Raw genomic sequence first — 15,902 nt, 5'->3', positions numbered from 1 at the left:
TTTTTTTTTTTTTTAACCTTTATCTAACCAGCTAGGCCATTGAGAACAGGTTCTCATTTGCAACGGCGACCTGGCCAAGACAAGCATAAGCGTGCAAAGACAACATACAGTTTCATATTCAATACAAGAATACAGAATACAATAGGCTACATAAAGTGTAGATTAAGAAGGCATTACAAAGCCGGCACAAACTGAGGCGTAAGTAAGTTGATGGTTAGCGAGAGTGATATGATAATAACACAATATACAGTATATCACCGCTGAGATGTAGTAAAGAGTCAACGATGGTGCAAATTGTGGTCTAGTAAGTGATGTAGATCAGTTATAACATAATATATATGAATAGACAGTCTATAAAAATGCAAAGATGAAATTAAGACTCAGTGTACAGTTAGAGCAAATAGTGGTCTATAGGTAATGAAGTAGATCAGTAATAACACAATATGCATGAGTAGATAGTCTACATAAATGCTGAAATATTGAAGAGTCAATTTACAGTTGGTGCAGATTATGGTCTAGATAGTGATGTACATCTGCAGATTTACAGAAATTGTATGACAACGAAGGGGGAATAACAGTCGATCATGCCAGGGCAGATGCATAGCGCAAAAGAGCGTGAACAGATATGATAGCAGTGCAGGTGAAGATGTGCATATGTTCATCTATAAAATGGTGCATGAAAGAGGTAATGAAATAGGGTTTGCGAAGCAGTGCATAAACAATGGAGAACCGTAAGCATGTACAGTGATCGGACAGGAACTCAGAAAGACATGCTTTAAGGGCAGTTAGTGGGATAAGGGTTTTGAGTTTCAGGGTTTTTTTGTAGTTCATTCCAGTTATTTGCAGCTGAGAACTGGAAGGAGTGGCAGCCAAAGGAGGTGTGGGCTTTTGGGTTGACCAAGGAGATATTACTGCTTGAGGGAAGGCTGCAGATGGGTAAAGGTTCCTTAGGAAAACAGGCTTGAAGACCATGTTACAACAAGGACATACAGTACGTACCTAGTTTCAATAATTTTGGACCAGTGTTGGACTGTGTTAGTCTCGGGGATGAGCTGTTTAGCCATGTTGCTGTAGTTGATGTAGTCGTGGGAAAAGTCCTTCATATCATCACACAAAGCTCTGGTGTCGCCTAAACACATTCACAAATGAAAACACAGTTTAGTCCCTTACACTCTGCCCTTGTTATGTCAAATGTGTATATTTGTCCTCTATTAACACACATCCCTGTCACCTTCAGTGAGTTTGGAGAATGAGGAGGACACAGAGGTAGTTGTGCTTGGCGTAAGGCTGAGAACATTGAGTGACTCCAGAAGTGTTTTCTTGCTGGCCGGGCCTCTGCTGACCCGAGTGTAGGCTGCCAGGGAGCGCAGCGACATCTTCTCCGGGGCCTCCAGGCGCCGCTTGATTTCATCATAAGAGATGAGGTACTTTCCTAAAATAAGAGCAAAACGGGAAAAGGGGAATCAGCACAGCAGGGATTCAATAGCATCTGATCAAATCTGAATAACAAATTTGCTTCTCAAATCTGAATCCCTTTTACTTTCAACCAATTTAAATAACAAGTTTTAAATAACTTAACAAAAACAAATTCAAGAACAAAGACTACACATATGCTCTGAAGCTAAACGGCTGCTGGTAGTATCTTCAAACAACTGGCCACTTACGAGCCTTAGATCCTTTCATGTTGGGATCCAGGAGTGACGACACCTCTGCAAAAGGCATGTGGGTAGCGGACTCTGAATTTGTGCTCGAGTTTGGTGGTGGGTCCTGACTCTGCGACACAACCTCAGTCTGGACTGGGGCAGAAACCTGCATCTGGGGCATCTGAATCTGAGGCTGTATGGTGTGCATTTCCATCTGGTCTTGGTCCAGAGCTTGGCCTTGCACTTGAGGAAGGATCAATGTGTTTTCAGGTAGGCCCTGTAGCCCCATGCTCCCTTGTGCAACACTACCTGTTTGCTCTGAAGACACCTGAAAGATGCCCATTACTGGTTTCACCACTGTGAAAACCATGTTCCCCTGGGCATCCAGACCCACCACCCTAGTAGATGGGTCCATTGTTACCTTTCTGTCTGAGGAAGGAGGCTCCAGAGGCTTCAATTATCAGATCACGTTACCTTAGAGGCCCATGTAGTGTTACACTATACCCCTCTGTTCTTAAATGGTTATGTTTAGAGCTGACAAAAGGGGATGAATCTCTCTATAGTCAAGGTAAAACCTCCCACATTACAACTGTTAGAACGTTTCACTTTCTTTGTACAGTTTCACGAAGCTTTCAATCTCTCACAGCCGCACCACAGCAGAGGGTTCATTCTGAAAAAAAGAAAACAGAAAATCCATGGTCAGTACCAAAGGTCACGTTGTTTGTAACTGACTACACATTTAAAATCATTTGAAAGTTAAAACTCTGCTGACATATTCATTCCTGCTACTAAATAATACTAATTACTAAATACCTTAACAATGCTTACAGTAAGCATGTGGGAAAACCAAACTCGGCACATAATTGTTTGATATATAATTACTATTTATAATATATATAATAATTGGGATATTTAGGGGGATAAAATGTGTTCATTCTTAATTGTGTCTTTGGACAGTTAAAGGTGCAGTAGGTATAACTTTCTGTCGTACTTGCTGAAATTGACACTATGTTCCAGTAGAAGGTCATTTAAATCTCCTCTACAGCCTGTAGTGTGATTTGCAAAAATCCACAGCTCAGTGTTCAGATGCACCAATCAGGGTGGGAGCGGGGGGGGGGGGCAGGTTCTAACTGCGTGCCAATCACTGTTCATGCACACGCATTCATTACCCCCTTGTGGGAAGAGGGGCTTAGGAGACCCTTTTGGGCTTTAGCAGAAAGGGGGAGGGACTGAAAAGTTGTGGATGTTCAAATGTGTTGGCTAAGTCCTGGATCTTCGCAATCCTACCTACAGCACCTTTAAGGTAAAACATGGGTTGATATGGTGGACGTTCGCTTTGATGGTACACAGCCACAAGGCTGACCGGAGCAGGTTCATAGCAACAGCTGCCGTCATAGCACAAACACTTCACATGTGTTACACAGGTCTTACGTGGCTAATTTAGTGTTCCTGAATATCTGACATCTTGTTTAAAAGATCAAACAAGCTGCTACATTGAAGCAATAATATAATATATTTTACTCTAGAATGGGGCCATTCTGCATTGATTACTTTTATATTTCAGTACTTCAAGTATTGTTTGATGCTGATGCTTTTGTACTTTTAATTAAGTGATGGACTTAAGCAAAACATCTTTCACCACTGCCGTTAACATGACATGAGAAAAAGTTTTAAACAAATAAGAATAAAGCAAGTGTCACAGTAGGTTCATGATCCTAACATGCATTTCTTATCTTTCTGTGTTGTCCTCTTTTTACTTCACTACTGCTTTTGAAAAAAGAAAAAAAAAATGGACGAATGGGTCTTGAACCACATTGTTTGTGCATAAAGTGTGTGTGTGTGTGTGTGTGCCAGGGGGGGCGGTCTTTAGATCCCTAAAGTCCAAATTCAGCATTGACTTGTTCAATTTTGCATTTTGCCATAGTTTTACTTTTATTCATCATTTTGAAAGAAATAGTGTGATTTGCTTGGTGGGTCTAAGTTTAAAACCTACCCAGAATCCATTATTACACACAGCTTCAAAAACAAAGCAAAGGAAAACCTGATTAGTGAGTTAGACCAGTGGTTTCCAGACTTTTTCACATCAAGCTCCCCTAAACTGAACTGAAAATTAGACCATCTTATAGGACTTTGTACCACAGTCCCCTACCTGATAACATTTTTGGTTTTAGATGTTTTATTACAGAAAGTGAATAAAACCCATGAGCAAAATAATCATACAATATATAATTGTGTTACTTGGATTGGATGAAAATATTAATACATTGTTCCCCTTTTTGTTGTGGACCCCTGGGGGTCCCCAGACCCCACTTTGAGAACCAATGTTAGACCCATGCAGTCTATGGTTAGACCTTACAAAAAGCAAGCAACTTAGAAGGTCACAGTTTGTGTGTCAACAATCACTAGGCTGTCTGCCTGCTGGTTGCTACAGCTCAGCTGCTGCTGTGAGAAGAAAGGCCTGGGGTTGGACGAGATATGGCAAGGGGACAGCTCTTTATTTTAACTAAAATAACTGTAAAAAAGCGTCTACCCAAGTGTTCACAATATAACTACACCCATTACCTTTTTAACTGGTATAGGGGTGCGTGCATGAGCGCGTGATTAAACGGTCTGTCTCGCGCTCAGAATCGGCAGCTTATGGGCAAACACAAAACTTTCTACAATAACACTAAATACAAGCTTATCCCTCACCGTCTGTTGTTTTACAGACATATATACACAGTGGCTCATTTTTACTTGTAGTTTTATGAGAAAAAACGCTGCCTTTAATACCAACTAAAGACCCAAATTATATCAACAATGCTACAGTTATCGTAACTAACATTCATCATGGCCGCCAGGCACGGTCGTTGCTGTTTCTTTATCTAAACCGCAGGCCTGACACGTTGAAACAAAATGAGTACAACTGTAGCGCGCGGTCGCGGTTCTGAACGGGACAGACCGAATTTAACCGCTAACCGAGGATGCAACTAGTGATGGCTGTCCCACTCACCGAATTGCCGTGACGTCTGATTTTTCCTAAAAGGACACTGATCCTAGAACGGTCCGCGTCGAAGCCAGCGACATTTTTTCTCCTTCTCTGCTGTAGCTTCGGCGGGTTGCAAATCAGCTGTACATGCACTACCGCCCGAGAGCCGTAATCCCATCGCTGATTGGTCGATTAACATGTCAATCACACAGCAGGTGATTGCTCATTGGGAAATAATGCTGTCTGTAGAACAGAGGAGGCGGTATTTCCGATTAAATCTCATTCACATACAATGGAATAAATATATCTTGTACTTCATTTGTTTAAATGTCATTTTTTGAGGTAAATCGGCCGCAAACTTGTTAAAATGGCAAATTATACAACTGCAAGAAAGTGAGTTTTACCTGGTTATCTGGATGAATGCTAATCACCTCATATCTGGAGTAAAAATAGACTTTTAGTCATCAAATTTACAGAAGCACTTGTGATTATTGTTATTATTTGGACAAGGGTGGATGCCCTTGTCAGATTCAAGGACTCAAAACAATCATTCCTGAATGATTTATCAAGATAGCCTGAGCAATAATCAACTGACATATGGCAGTAGGTATGAACATAACGACTAATCTTTACTTGCAGCAGTGATTAGTCATACCAGTTACATTTGACTTAATTACATATGCCAGCTAAATAATAAATTGGAGCTTTTAATTTGTATTCCAGAAAGGTTTATGGTCACAAAGCAGTGTTCATCTCTGAAATAATAGTTGTGCTTCAAAAATTGCACACACAAACCCAGACTCGAAGGCAGAATAATACCATTTACCAAATATACCTTATCATATATATCCTGATCTGTATTTTCTGAATAGTGCTTACATAATAGTCCAAGGGTATAATCTTAATTAAATGGTAATTGAATAGCAGAAAAAGAAACTCGCTGCTTATGATACAAAATAATAAATACAGCTTCCAATATCAGCCATAGAAGTCTTCACAAAATGTCTATGATCCCAAAATTCAATAATAAATGCTAAATCAAGCAAACTACTCAAGTTGTAGAAGAAACATATGTGTTGTGAGTAGAGGAATGGCCCATTAGATTGCGTACTGTAGCTACTGTGCAGCATCTAGTGGACATTATGGAATATTACGCATCCAATCTGTAGATAGCATCCTGTGTGAGTCTTTCAAAAAAATTTCATTTCTATGACATTATAGCATATTTCAGTCTTGCATGGATGCAGCAATGTTAACCAGGAACTGAACTGACGCTCATTTTCTTTCAATTTTTGAATTTATTGAGGTAAAAATTAAAAAAAAGTACAAAATAAAGCATAGAAAGTTGTAGTTATGAAAACAATGTCGATGACAGCAACATAAAAGAAAAGGCAACAGTTAAATAATTCATCAAAATACAGCCAACTAATCTGGAAAAGCAACTTGTGGGACTATACAGCACATCTACACAAACAGACATAACATTAAACAGTCATGTTTGGGTAAGAAAAGGCATAGACCCGGGGCGTGTGAGAATACAACACTGAGTTTCAATCCAGAAGTGCACAACAATCAAGATGATCAAGGTTTTTTGCTTTACTCAAATATTAGCGTGCCATTGAAACAACCGCACTACAAGAAAAACTGATGCTGAAACAACGTGACAATCCGTCTTTTCTCATGTTACAGTTTTACATTGCCATTAGTGTAATACCCTAATAATAAAGGCAGTCATTTCCACTGATTCTCATTTACATCATTACGATGAGGTTGAGCCCTAGAAACATCCCCATTTAGCTTAATGCTTCACTTTCTGGCCTTTATAACAAGCACTGAACATTACCAAACCGTATATGCTGACAATAAACGATTAGTATTGTGTGTTGCATTTATAGTGAGTTTGACACCATCCTGACTTGAGAATAACACATAATTCAGCACGACAGCAAGCTAAAATGGAAACACTTTACACGCACACAGAACATGCACTGTACATCTAGCAATCTTTGGCGTCCGTAGGCTGATGGGTCTCAGAGCCTGTCAGCGCTGCTGCTCAGTGTCCACAACAAAGCACAGAGGACACCTGTGTGAAGTTTAATCTCCAGCATACTGCCTTACAATCTTGCCTAATGTCAGTCACTGAGGTGTTGGGATCGGGGTGGGTTTGGTTGCTCTGAGGTTCTACTCCAAACTCAGCTGGTTTTAGGTGTCAGTGCTGGTGCTGAGGATAAATTTGGGTGATGGCTTAGTGTCTGCGTGTGCGCTGGCCCCCAGTTCCTGTGGTGGTGATGTAGAGGAGGGGCTGGGGCTGCCGCAGCTGGGGCCCTCGCTTCAGGTTATTCATGTGGGCTGATGAGGACTCTGCATTTAAGCCTGTAGAAAGACAGGGGATGTAACAAAACAGAGCTCAATAAAAAAGGTTATTACAGAGGAACGTCAATTGGTTGACACTGGCAGGGACAGAAGTTTACCTGTTTGCTGGATGTTGTGGGGTGCCCTGATTTTGGCGAGAGGAAGGACCCCTCTGTACTGGGGACGTAGCATGGGAGCCTGGGGCTGACCGTTGCTGTGGAGATGGAGGTCTGATGTGCTGTCCAGAGGACGGAACCTCTGAGCTGTGCTTGTCTTGGTTTGAGGCAGCTGCAAGCAAGTGGAGTAAGAAATTATATCAAATTTCTAAATTTCGTGTATACCGACAATCTAATATGGTGCTGCTTAGTCCTGTGACTATTTAATGGGTTTATGGCTCACATACAATATATGTGACACCATTACACCAGGGAAAACCAGGCTACAGGGCAAGTTCATGTAAATGCCAATGTTGTATGTTTCTGCTTAATGTGTAGGATGTCAAATATTAGGATACATGATAGCCTGATAAACAGAAAATCCAGAATTTCACTATTGTCACGAAGGTGGATTGAGTTGTCCAATAATTTCCCAGTTCATATTGTTGCTATAGGGTTTTGTGTTGGAATGCAGTGATGACTGATTGCCTTATTTTTCTGTATGTTGTGCATCCATAATAATAATAATAATAATAATAATAATAATAATAATAATAATAATAATAATAAAAAGCAGAATGTGATAAGCTGATATGCTATAATAAGGCTGGTTGTCTTTGCAGTCTTTCCTCCCTTTATTTTCCAAAAAGCACTTAATGCAGCTCACTTAAAGTCTCCTGAGAAAAACTCAGAAATATTTTTATTTGGAAAATACTCACTGCTTGACCAGTGACCTCAAAAGAGCGTGAGCGCCTCTTCTTGCGGCGAGCCTCAAAGTCCACTTCGCGGGGTGTTTGGTTCTTGGTGGCGACATGAAGGTTACGTGGGCGTGTCCAGGTTACCTGCAGGCCGGGCCCGTCACCCGTGCTGCTGGACAGGTTATCGTCCGAGGTGGCGTGTCTGAGCTCAGGGCTAGGCTGCCTGCCGCGTCGCATTGGTAAACCTTGAGGGGGCGCCTCACTCAAAGAGAGGCTGCTTTTCTGCTTCTTGGGGTCCAGGGGAGAGGGGGGAGGGGGTAATCGCAAGGCGTCCAACTCCAGAGCTTTGGAGCGTCGACGGGCTGCTTTTACTACAATGTTCTGGACCCCCTTTAGGATCTGCTGCCGCTCTGCGGAGACACAGGGACATGTGTGTTATTTTACTTCACCACCCATTAAATGGCTACCTCTGAAAGAATGGCTTATAATGCTTTTATGGGCACAGCTAACTATTTGTTAGTGTTGAAAGATTTGGAAGAAAATAAATCAACAAAAATGTTGATAATCAATCAATTTGTGTAAGCTGAATGTGCTCACACCAGCCCAATTGTACCTCCACTAACATGTACTGCATACTGTATATACCCGTTTGAACATCTTACCGGTTCGTGAAAGCGGGATATCAGCCCCGGCCTCGCTGCTCTCGGGTGAAGAGTCCAGGTGGCTGCTGACACTGTGGCTGAGATGGCTGTAGCTCAGAGAGCTCTCAGGAGCCAGCGGCTGCAGCTGCAAACACGAAATGCAGAGTGCCACATTATGATCAGACAGTCACAGCAGTCCTTTGGTGCTATCTGAATTAATTCTGTGCCTCTTGAAAATTACATGTTTACTTTGAGTAGGGCATTTGGATTCTAGCACCCATAACTTTTTTTTTACTTCATTTCGTCAATGACTCACACTCCTTAGACATTTGCATAGTGAGAAAATTAGATGGAGGTAATATTATTTCAAGCCTGGAAATTTCAACATGAAAAGCTGAGAAAAAACCCTGAATGCAAGAGTTGAGAGTGAATTATTATGTTGGAGCTTCTTCTGTGGAGGCGCATGGGTTGAACATGAAAATCTTCTAACAGAGTCAAATATATGTGTGTTTAATTTAAACAGGAACCCATTTGGCTTGATATGAAAATCAACACCTGATTAGACTGTATTAAATCACAGCATGATAATAATAACTATAATAATAATAACTTTATTTGTATAGCACCTTTATAGTACCAAAATTACATGCTGCACAAAGTGCTTTACAGTGTGGTATTACAAAAAACACACACAAAAAAAATCAACCTATATAGAAACAGCATGAGGCACTTCTCAGGGATAGCTACGGAAATGGAAGAAATCAGGGACAAATACTGCCTATTAGACTTATCCTCACCTCTCTGTTGCCCTTCCCGTTTATGTGGATGGGAGGCGGTGTCATTACAGCAGAGTTTTTTATCTGCCTGGCATGAGGGCTGCTCTTAAAAACTCTGTTGTTGTCACTGATGCAGGGAAAGAGCGAGATCAATACTGATAAATTAACTTCAGTCATTGGAACATGGAGCTTTTGTGAAACTTGCTGTTACAATAAATACATATCAACAAGATGTCCTTACAGCTCAGGCTCAGGCAGAATAGGGGGCAAAGTGTGTCTACGGATTTTGGCTTGGCCTCGTCTGTTATCCGAGCACATGTTGCGTACACTCTCCTGGTCCGAGTCCATGTCCTGCATGTTGTCACGACCCTGACTGGGCAGGGTGATCTTAGGTAGAGAGCCCTCCTGCAACAGGATTAGTATGAATTAATAGTCTCAATATTCATATAGGCCATCTAATAAATATGTTGTGCATAATCTTGTTTCTCAATGTGATTGGTCATGCGGCGGCTACCTTGATGGTGTGTCTGGTGGTCACCTTGTCCAGGGCCATTGCTCTGTCCAGTTTCCTCTCATCCAGCTCCCTCATGTACATCTCATACAGCTCCTGGAGGTGTGGAGGTACTAGCAGACTGTGGTCTGGAACACAAACGCATACATATAGTACTTACATACAATTCAGTAAAATTTCAGAAATTCACGGTGCCTAAAACCAAAACCAAACGTCATTAAATGTTTTGTTTTGTCCGACCAACAGTTCAAACCTGTCATCTAAGACTAACAAAAGCAGAAAGTCCTCATATCTGAGAAATGGGAATGATCAAAAGTTTGGAATTAGTGGTTGAAAAAAAAAAACTTGGACCAGATTATCAAAATAATTCCTTTTCTTTCAACTGACTCATTTGGCAAATTGATGCGGTTGTAAACCAGGCTTGTGGAAACAATGTACACAGCAATTAACCAAGCAACAGATATTAAATATAGGCTTTTCAACACATTTTTGGAGTTAGTGCTGATTAGTCTATATGGACGACATTTTATTTCTGGGATTGTTCTGGTACCACCAGAAATTTGGCTGGATGTCCGTCACCTTCTGCTTTCTTTGTATTGGTATTCTAACCTCCAGTGGATTTATGAGGACTATGGTTAACTGCTCCTCAGATCTCTGCAGGGTAAGTCCAGACAGCTAGGTAGACTATCTGTCCAATTTGATTTTTTTGAACAACCTTTGAACATACACGCGTTCCACCAAAACAGGTTTCTTCCCGAGGCTATTTTAAAACGGCACCATTGGGACGTCTGGCGCTTAGCGCGGCCAAAGACAACTGTGATTGCTTTAAAGAAATTCCAATGAACCAGAGCACGTTTTTTTTCCAATCCCGCAATGCTGTGTGGTCTACCCAGACCCTCCTCCACAATGCTGTGCAGGAAGGTCTGGCAAAGCAAGACTAAGCACTGATGGACTCACCAACAATGAACTGTCTCTGCTGCTGTATGATCTCGTCACACAGGTGTCTGTGCTGCTCGAAGCGCTGCACCACAAAGTCTTTGTGCCGGATGACGTTGTCCTTGAGCAGTGCATGGGACTGCATCTCTGCGTTCTCGATCTCCAGCTCGTGGACTTTGCAGAGGAGGCACAGGACCTCGCGCTGCTCCTCTGAGCTCACCCGTCGAGGCAACAGCTCCTCCAAGCGACGGCCCAGATCCCGAAGCTCCACAAATCTGCGCTCGAGCAACGCCTTGCATGAGCGGGAAACAGAAAGATCTGAGATGTGCAATTTCTCAAACATGCCATGTTCAAGTAAAGAGATCTAAAATCACAGCCAAGCCCTACTACAAGAAAGTAGTTAGTTTCTATATTCTATAGAAACACAGAACTACCTTAGTTTTAAAAAGTAGATTAAGAATCCTACCTTCTGTTTGTTGATCTTTTTCTGTTCAGCCATGAGTGTAACCAGGTTTTCTCGGGCCATCACCACCTGCTGGGTCTCTGTGCTATCCGGAGGAGAATCTGGGGAGTCCGAGTCCTTCTCGCTTTCGTCCTTATTGACACTTTCTTTCCTTCTTTCAGCCCGCCACTTCTTCCTGCGCCTACTACGCTCCTGCTCCCAGCTGGGAAAAGAAGGTTATATACAAACATTTGAGCTGCCAGCAATAACAATGTCATTTATAATTTGTCTTCTGTTCACCAGAGCTGGTAATATAAATACTGGTCGAGGTACACATACAGTAAATCAGTTTACAAACGTTTTGTAAAATTAAACGTAATCCTAATTGTCAGAGGGGATTACAGATTAAAGTATGTATGCTATGGATGAAATTAAAGACATAAACCCTGAACACTGACTCTGCAATGGTTAACAGGTGTTTGGAGGTGTCAATCTGGATCTCCATGTTGCTGTTTTCCAGCTCCATCAGGCTCCTCCTGATCTCCATCTGTTGGCGGAAGGCATCCAAGAGCTGCTCCCTCAACTGGTCCATCTCTGCCTGACTCTGGTGGCTGGAGTGGGCCTGGACCTCCGCTACGAGAGATGAGGAAAGATAATGAAAAGAAAAGGAGAATAAGGAAATAGTCATAAAACACGCAGTGCAGAATAAAAATATTAGAAAACGGCTGAAGTTGCCAGATTTTGTTCATACTGGGAGGAGGCATTTGTGGATTTGTTTACCCTGGACATGGCGGATGTCAGCCCGGTCTGAGTTAAGCTGGCGGCTCGCCTGATCTGCAATCTTCTTCTTGAGCCGCTGGATCTCACAGCGCAGGTCTGAGATGATGTTGGTGTACTGAGCAATGTGGTATGACACATTGATCAGGTTCCTCTTTACCTGAAGCGCACAGTGATGAGAAAGACAAAGAAAAGAATACTTAGATATTTACATGGGTCTCAAATTTCACACGGATATTTATATTTTCTAAGTGGCTAAATTGGTTCTTGGAACAAACCACAACACAGAATGAAATACTATTAAATGGTAAAAAGCTTCACTTATACAGTATTTTAACAAAAACTGAAAAATTGGAATCTACTTTATTGGCAACAAATCAATCCATCTTAAAAAGCCGTAACTATCTAATATTAAACCAAAATGTAATGAAATACAGGGTTCAACGCTAAGGTTTTTTTTCACTTGTCCCATCTGGTAATTAATGAAAAATTCTACTTGCCCAAAGTCAATTTTTACTGGCCCCTATACAATTTGTTTGTTTTTTTCTTCGGAAAAAACGTCGAAAAAAAGTTTGAAAAAAACAGGGGATGAGGGTAAAATGTAAAAAAACAACAACCTTAAAACAAAACATGTTTAAAGCATCAAAAGTGTAAACAAAAAAGCCTCAAGAACCAACTTAATTCTTGATTGGCCAATGACACATTCAAATTAAATCACTCAAAAAGCATTCTCCGATCCCCAGAGAACGATAATGTCCTTATGATATGATGACGCCAAAACAGCCAAGTGGGTTGTTTTATTTTTTACGGGCAGCCCTTATTGTTGAACCCTGAAATATTAAATTGTGTCATGAAATCCACTCATCTCTATTTCAACTGTAGTAAAGACAGATAAGGCTTAATTGATAAAACATGAGTTCTGAGCTCACCCGTGTTCGAATGCTTTTGGCACGGTCAGCGTATGCCAGGGTGTTACGAGACTCCTCAAAAGCCACAGAGGCGGGGCTAATATGGGCTATCATGACCGTTCGGCTGTTCCCACCCAACGAGTCCTGTTGGTCAAAGATATCAGAAGAGCTCAATAAGGATGAATATTGTGTGAATCACAAAGTAAAATGAGGGAATCCTGTAGATGGTCCCTTATAAATTCCTAAATTGCTGTACCTTCAGTAGTCGAGTCAACTTGCTGTCTCGATAGTTGACATACTTGGTGCCATTTTTGTCACTCAGCGCGTTGATGCAGTTGCCCAAAGCCAGAAGGGAGCGGTTGATGTGGGCCCCCTCTTTCAACCGCTGACCTCTATTCTGAGTCTAATGACAGACAGATGTGGGTGAGAAAACCTCTGAGCTTTTTGAAAATGTTCTTTAGGCATTTAATTATTACACAGTAAACTGTAGACAACTGAGAGACAGAGAGCGAGAGAGAGGGAATAATATGCAGCAAATATAGCTCAGCGTATATTCTTTCAGGAAGACCTAACACTTAACCAATACCCTCTTCCTAAATCGAATCAGCTGTTAAAGGCGTTCACCTCCCTGTTAAACCAAACAGAATCTGTAAATGATTCTATAAAGATGGACTCGAAGCTCCAAAGACTATACATTTTATTATGACAATACTTGGCCACCAGGGCACCCTAACATCTGAACATAGACTCTCGGCTGTTTCTTTCAGACTTGTTGTCCTGTTTCCAATCTTGCCCAGTAGATGGCATTACCTCCTCAACGTTTACTAACGTCATCCACTCCTATTTAATTTAGAAGCAGAAATAAAATGTTCCGTGTTGCTTCATGTGACAAACAACTCTGTTTGTTCTGTTCAATTCCTAATGGAGGCCATATGTGCTATTCATCAATAGTATGGCTCTCAAACAGTCTCCATGGTAAGTAAGTGCTCTCGCTCCCGACTGTTTGCATGTTGTGGCATAAATAACAAGCCATTCATCTGACCGACAGAAGCAGACTCTTGAAAAACTGCCGACCTTAAACTGAACAAATACTTTTCAACATCCTCACTCAACGAAGAGAAGGTCAAATCACATCTAGTCTTCATTTCCTGTCTGACAACACAGCCTTGCTTTTCTCCAGACAAGTATTGACCGCACTGGTGCGACACCAGAGATAATGTCCTCCAGTTTCGGCTGACGGCCTGAAACTGGCTGTAAAATGATTCATTTGGTAATCATGAAGTACTTATTCTCTTCAATACTCTCCTTTTTCTACCTTCATTTTCTTTTTTGTGAATTTGTTTTTTTTGTAAAGGGTATGTTTTATTATAAAGCCGTCTACACATGATAGGCGGAAAAAGCTGGCTGTTCCATTGATTTCCTATGGGAAGGGTTGGCACAGGACTAGGCGCTGCGCTAACCCTGGCATCGCCCACTGCTCTGAACCAACTGTGATCTAGTTGCTGCTGACCTCGCAACCAACTCCAGAAAGTTCTTGCGCTGCGATTTGTCTCTTTGCTCTGCGCCCTACCTCGCGGTTTTGCCGTGGATCATGTGTAGCTGGTTTACCCCTTACATACTGAATGTGATTTTTTTTTTTCTTTTTTTCGTTACTTAGCATGTCTCTTGTAAAAAAGGTAAAATCAATAACATATTCTGACAGGAAAAAATATACAATTTATGTTTAGGGATGGAATCTTCATAGAGAGACTACATTTTTGGGTAAATAAAATCTGGTTTGGAGTCACAATGCTGGCATTTTTCTTTTTCTTTTGATAAATAAACTCAGTATTTAAAAGCCCTTAAAATGTTCGTGTGTGTATTATCAGAAACATTCACTTTAAGTATGAAAAGTCAAAGCCTTTTTATATTACACTAAAGGATATATCATATTATTACATTATTGTTGCTGATGCATTAAAGTGCAAATATCATTTTATTATTATAGCTGGTCAAATTGTTTATTTAACTATTTCATGTGCTATTTGTAGTTTTTACTTTTGTGGACCTGCATTGCACTGCAAAGAAAGAGGAAGCTCCACCGTCAACTGGCTAAAAATCCCGTAAGTGAAAAATTGTAGAAAAAGACTAGACGCCTCCTGACTAAGTGTATATATATACACACACCTGTGCTGCTCGTTCAGAGCCAGCTAGGTCGATCATGAAGAGACGTGCAAAGCGGACCTCCTGTAAGACGTCTCGACACCTGCCCTGCTGCTTCACGGCCACCTGCAGCACAGCGTGGGAGCGAGACGACGTCTTGTTGGCAGCTGTCGGCTCCTGGGTGCGCTGCTTGTTGCCCCTCATCAGCAATTCCATGATCTGAAAACACAAAGGCAGAGTTCTATTTGTGCAGTTGCACTGGTTGAAATCTGAATGTTTTGACTGAAATAAGTAAGAAGTCATGTCATGCACGGTAAGGAAGCTTTTCTAACCTCTTGTGCATTGATGGTAGACACCTCTGTGATGCCAGCGACCTGAATCTCTCCTTTCGAGTCTTCTCTTAGGTCCAAAAAGCCAGAGGATGGGTTCAGCAGGTCACGGATCATCTCATTGTAGATCTAAAAAAAACACAGAAATATAATATCGTCAGCTGAATACACCGTCAATACAGATCTGCTCGACATCCTGAAGTTATGTTTCTTTGAGTCAAGACATGCAATGGAAGGTTGTTTATTTCCTCTGAAAAGGCTCCATTCAGGTTTTTTGGCCTCCTACACAGACCCAAACCTGGTACAACAACATCAAGTGCTATATTTATATATATTTATTTATATCTTTTCACTTATCATGTAGAAACCACTGCTTGTTGGGTGGCAGGCTGTCATCAGTCAGTGTCAGGGCTCTTCATCCACATAAAAGTAAATTCAGACGCATTCTCTGAACTGACATTGATGGTGCAGTGGATACCCCTAAAAGAACCCACATAAAAGCTCAAAACAGGAAGAGACATCCTGGAAAGTGACCACTGTACGACAAACCACTAGGAGGTTGGAACTGTGTGGACAGTTTTTATTTGTCAGGCAGATCCCAGCTACAAACTCTGAGAAGGGGGG

General features: G+C 41.4%; 2 protein-coding genes across 2 annotated transcripts in view; both read right to left on the bottom strand.

Moving 5' to 3' along the window:
- Positions 1–4,746, bottom strand: part of si:ch73-127m5.2 (uncharacterized) — a 5,609-nt gene extending 863 nt beyond the window's left edge. Inside the window, exons 1-4 of the mRNA XM_032502181.1 lie at positions 4,636–4,746; positions 1,665–2,313; positions 1,232–1,432; positions 1,000–1,129 (exon numbers count right to left, since the gene is read on the bottom strand). Coding sequence (XP_032358072.1) covers positions 1,000–1,129; positions 1,232–1,432; positions 1,665–2,058 — 725 coding nt within the window. The 5' untranslated portion in view covers positions 2,059–2,313; positions 4,636–4,746. The remainder of the gene's footprint in view (positions 1–999; positions 1,130–1,231; positions 1,433–1,664; positions 2,314–4,635) is intronic.
- Positions 4,747–6,206: 1,460 nt separating this feature from the next.
- kif19 (kinesin family member 19) overlaps positions 6,207–15,902 on the bottom strand; it is a gene marked incomplete at its 5' end in the record, with an annotated part of 35,240 nt that continues 25,544 nt past the window's right edge. The window contains 15 exon segments of the mRNA XM_032502180.1: positions 6,207–6,984; positions 7,083–7,251; positions 7,838–8,226; positions 8,479–8,602; positions 9,255–9,360; positions 9,475–9,638; positions 9,748–9,872; positions 10,702–10,972; positions 11,147–11,345; positions 11,581–11,755; positions 11,903–12,059; positions 12,829–12,951; positions 13,064–13,210; positions 14,974–15,168; positions 15,282–15,407. Of these exon segments, the coding sequence (XP_032358071.1) occupies positions 6,857–6,984; positions 7,083–7,251; positions 7,838–8,226; positions 8,479–8,602; positions 9,255–9,360; positions 9,475–9,638; positions 9,748–9,872; positions 10,702–10,972; positions 11,147–11,345; positions 11,581–11,755; positions 11,903–12,059; positions 12,829–12,951; positions 13,064–13,210; positions 14,974–15,168; positions 15,282–15,407 (2,598 nt within the window). The 3' untranslated portion in view covers positions 6,207–6,856.

The sequence above is a fragment of the Etheostoma spectabile genome, chromosome 21, assembly GCF_008692095.1.
Source record: "Etheostoma spectabile isolate EspeVRDwgs_2016 chromosome 21, UIUC_Espe_1.0, whole genome shotgun sequence".
NCBI lineage: Eukaryota > Metazoa > Chordata > Actinopteri > Perciformes > Percidae > Etheostoma > Etheostoma spectabile.
Note: the sequence above shows the minus strand (reverse complement) of the source record. Positions and strands in the feature narration are given on the sequence as shown.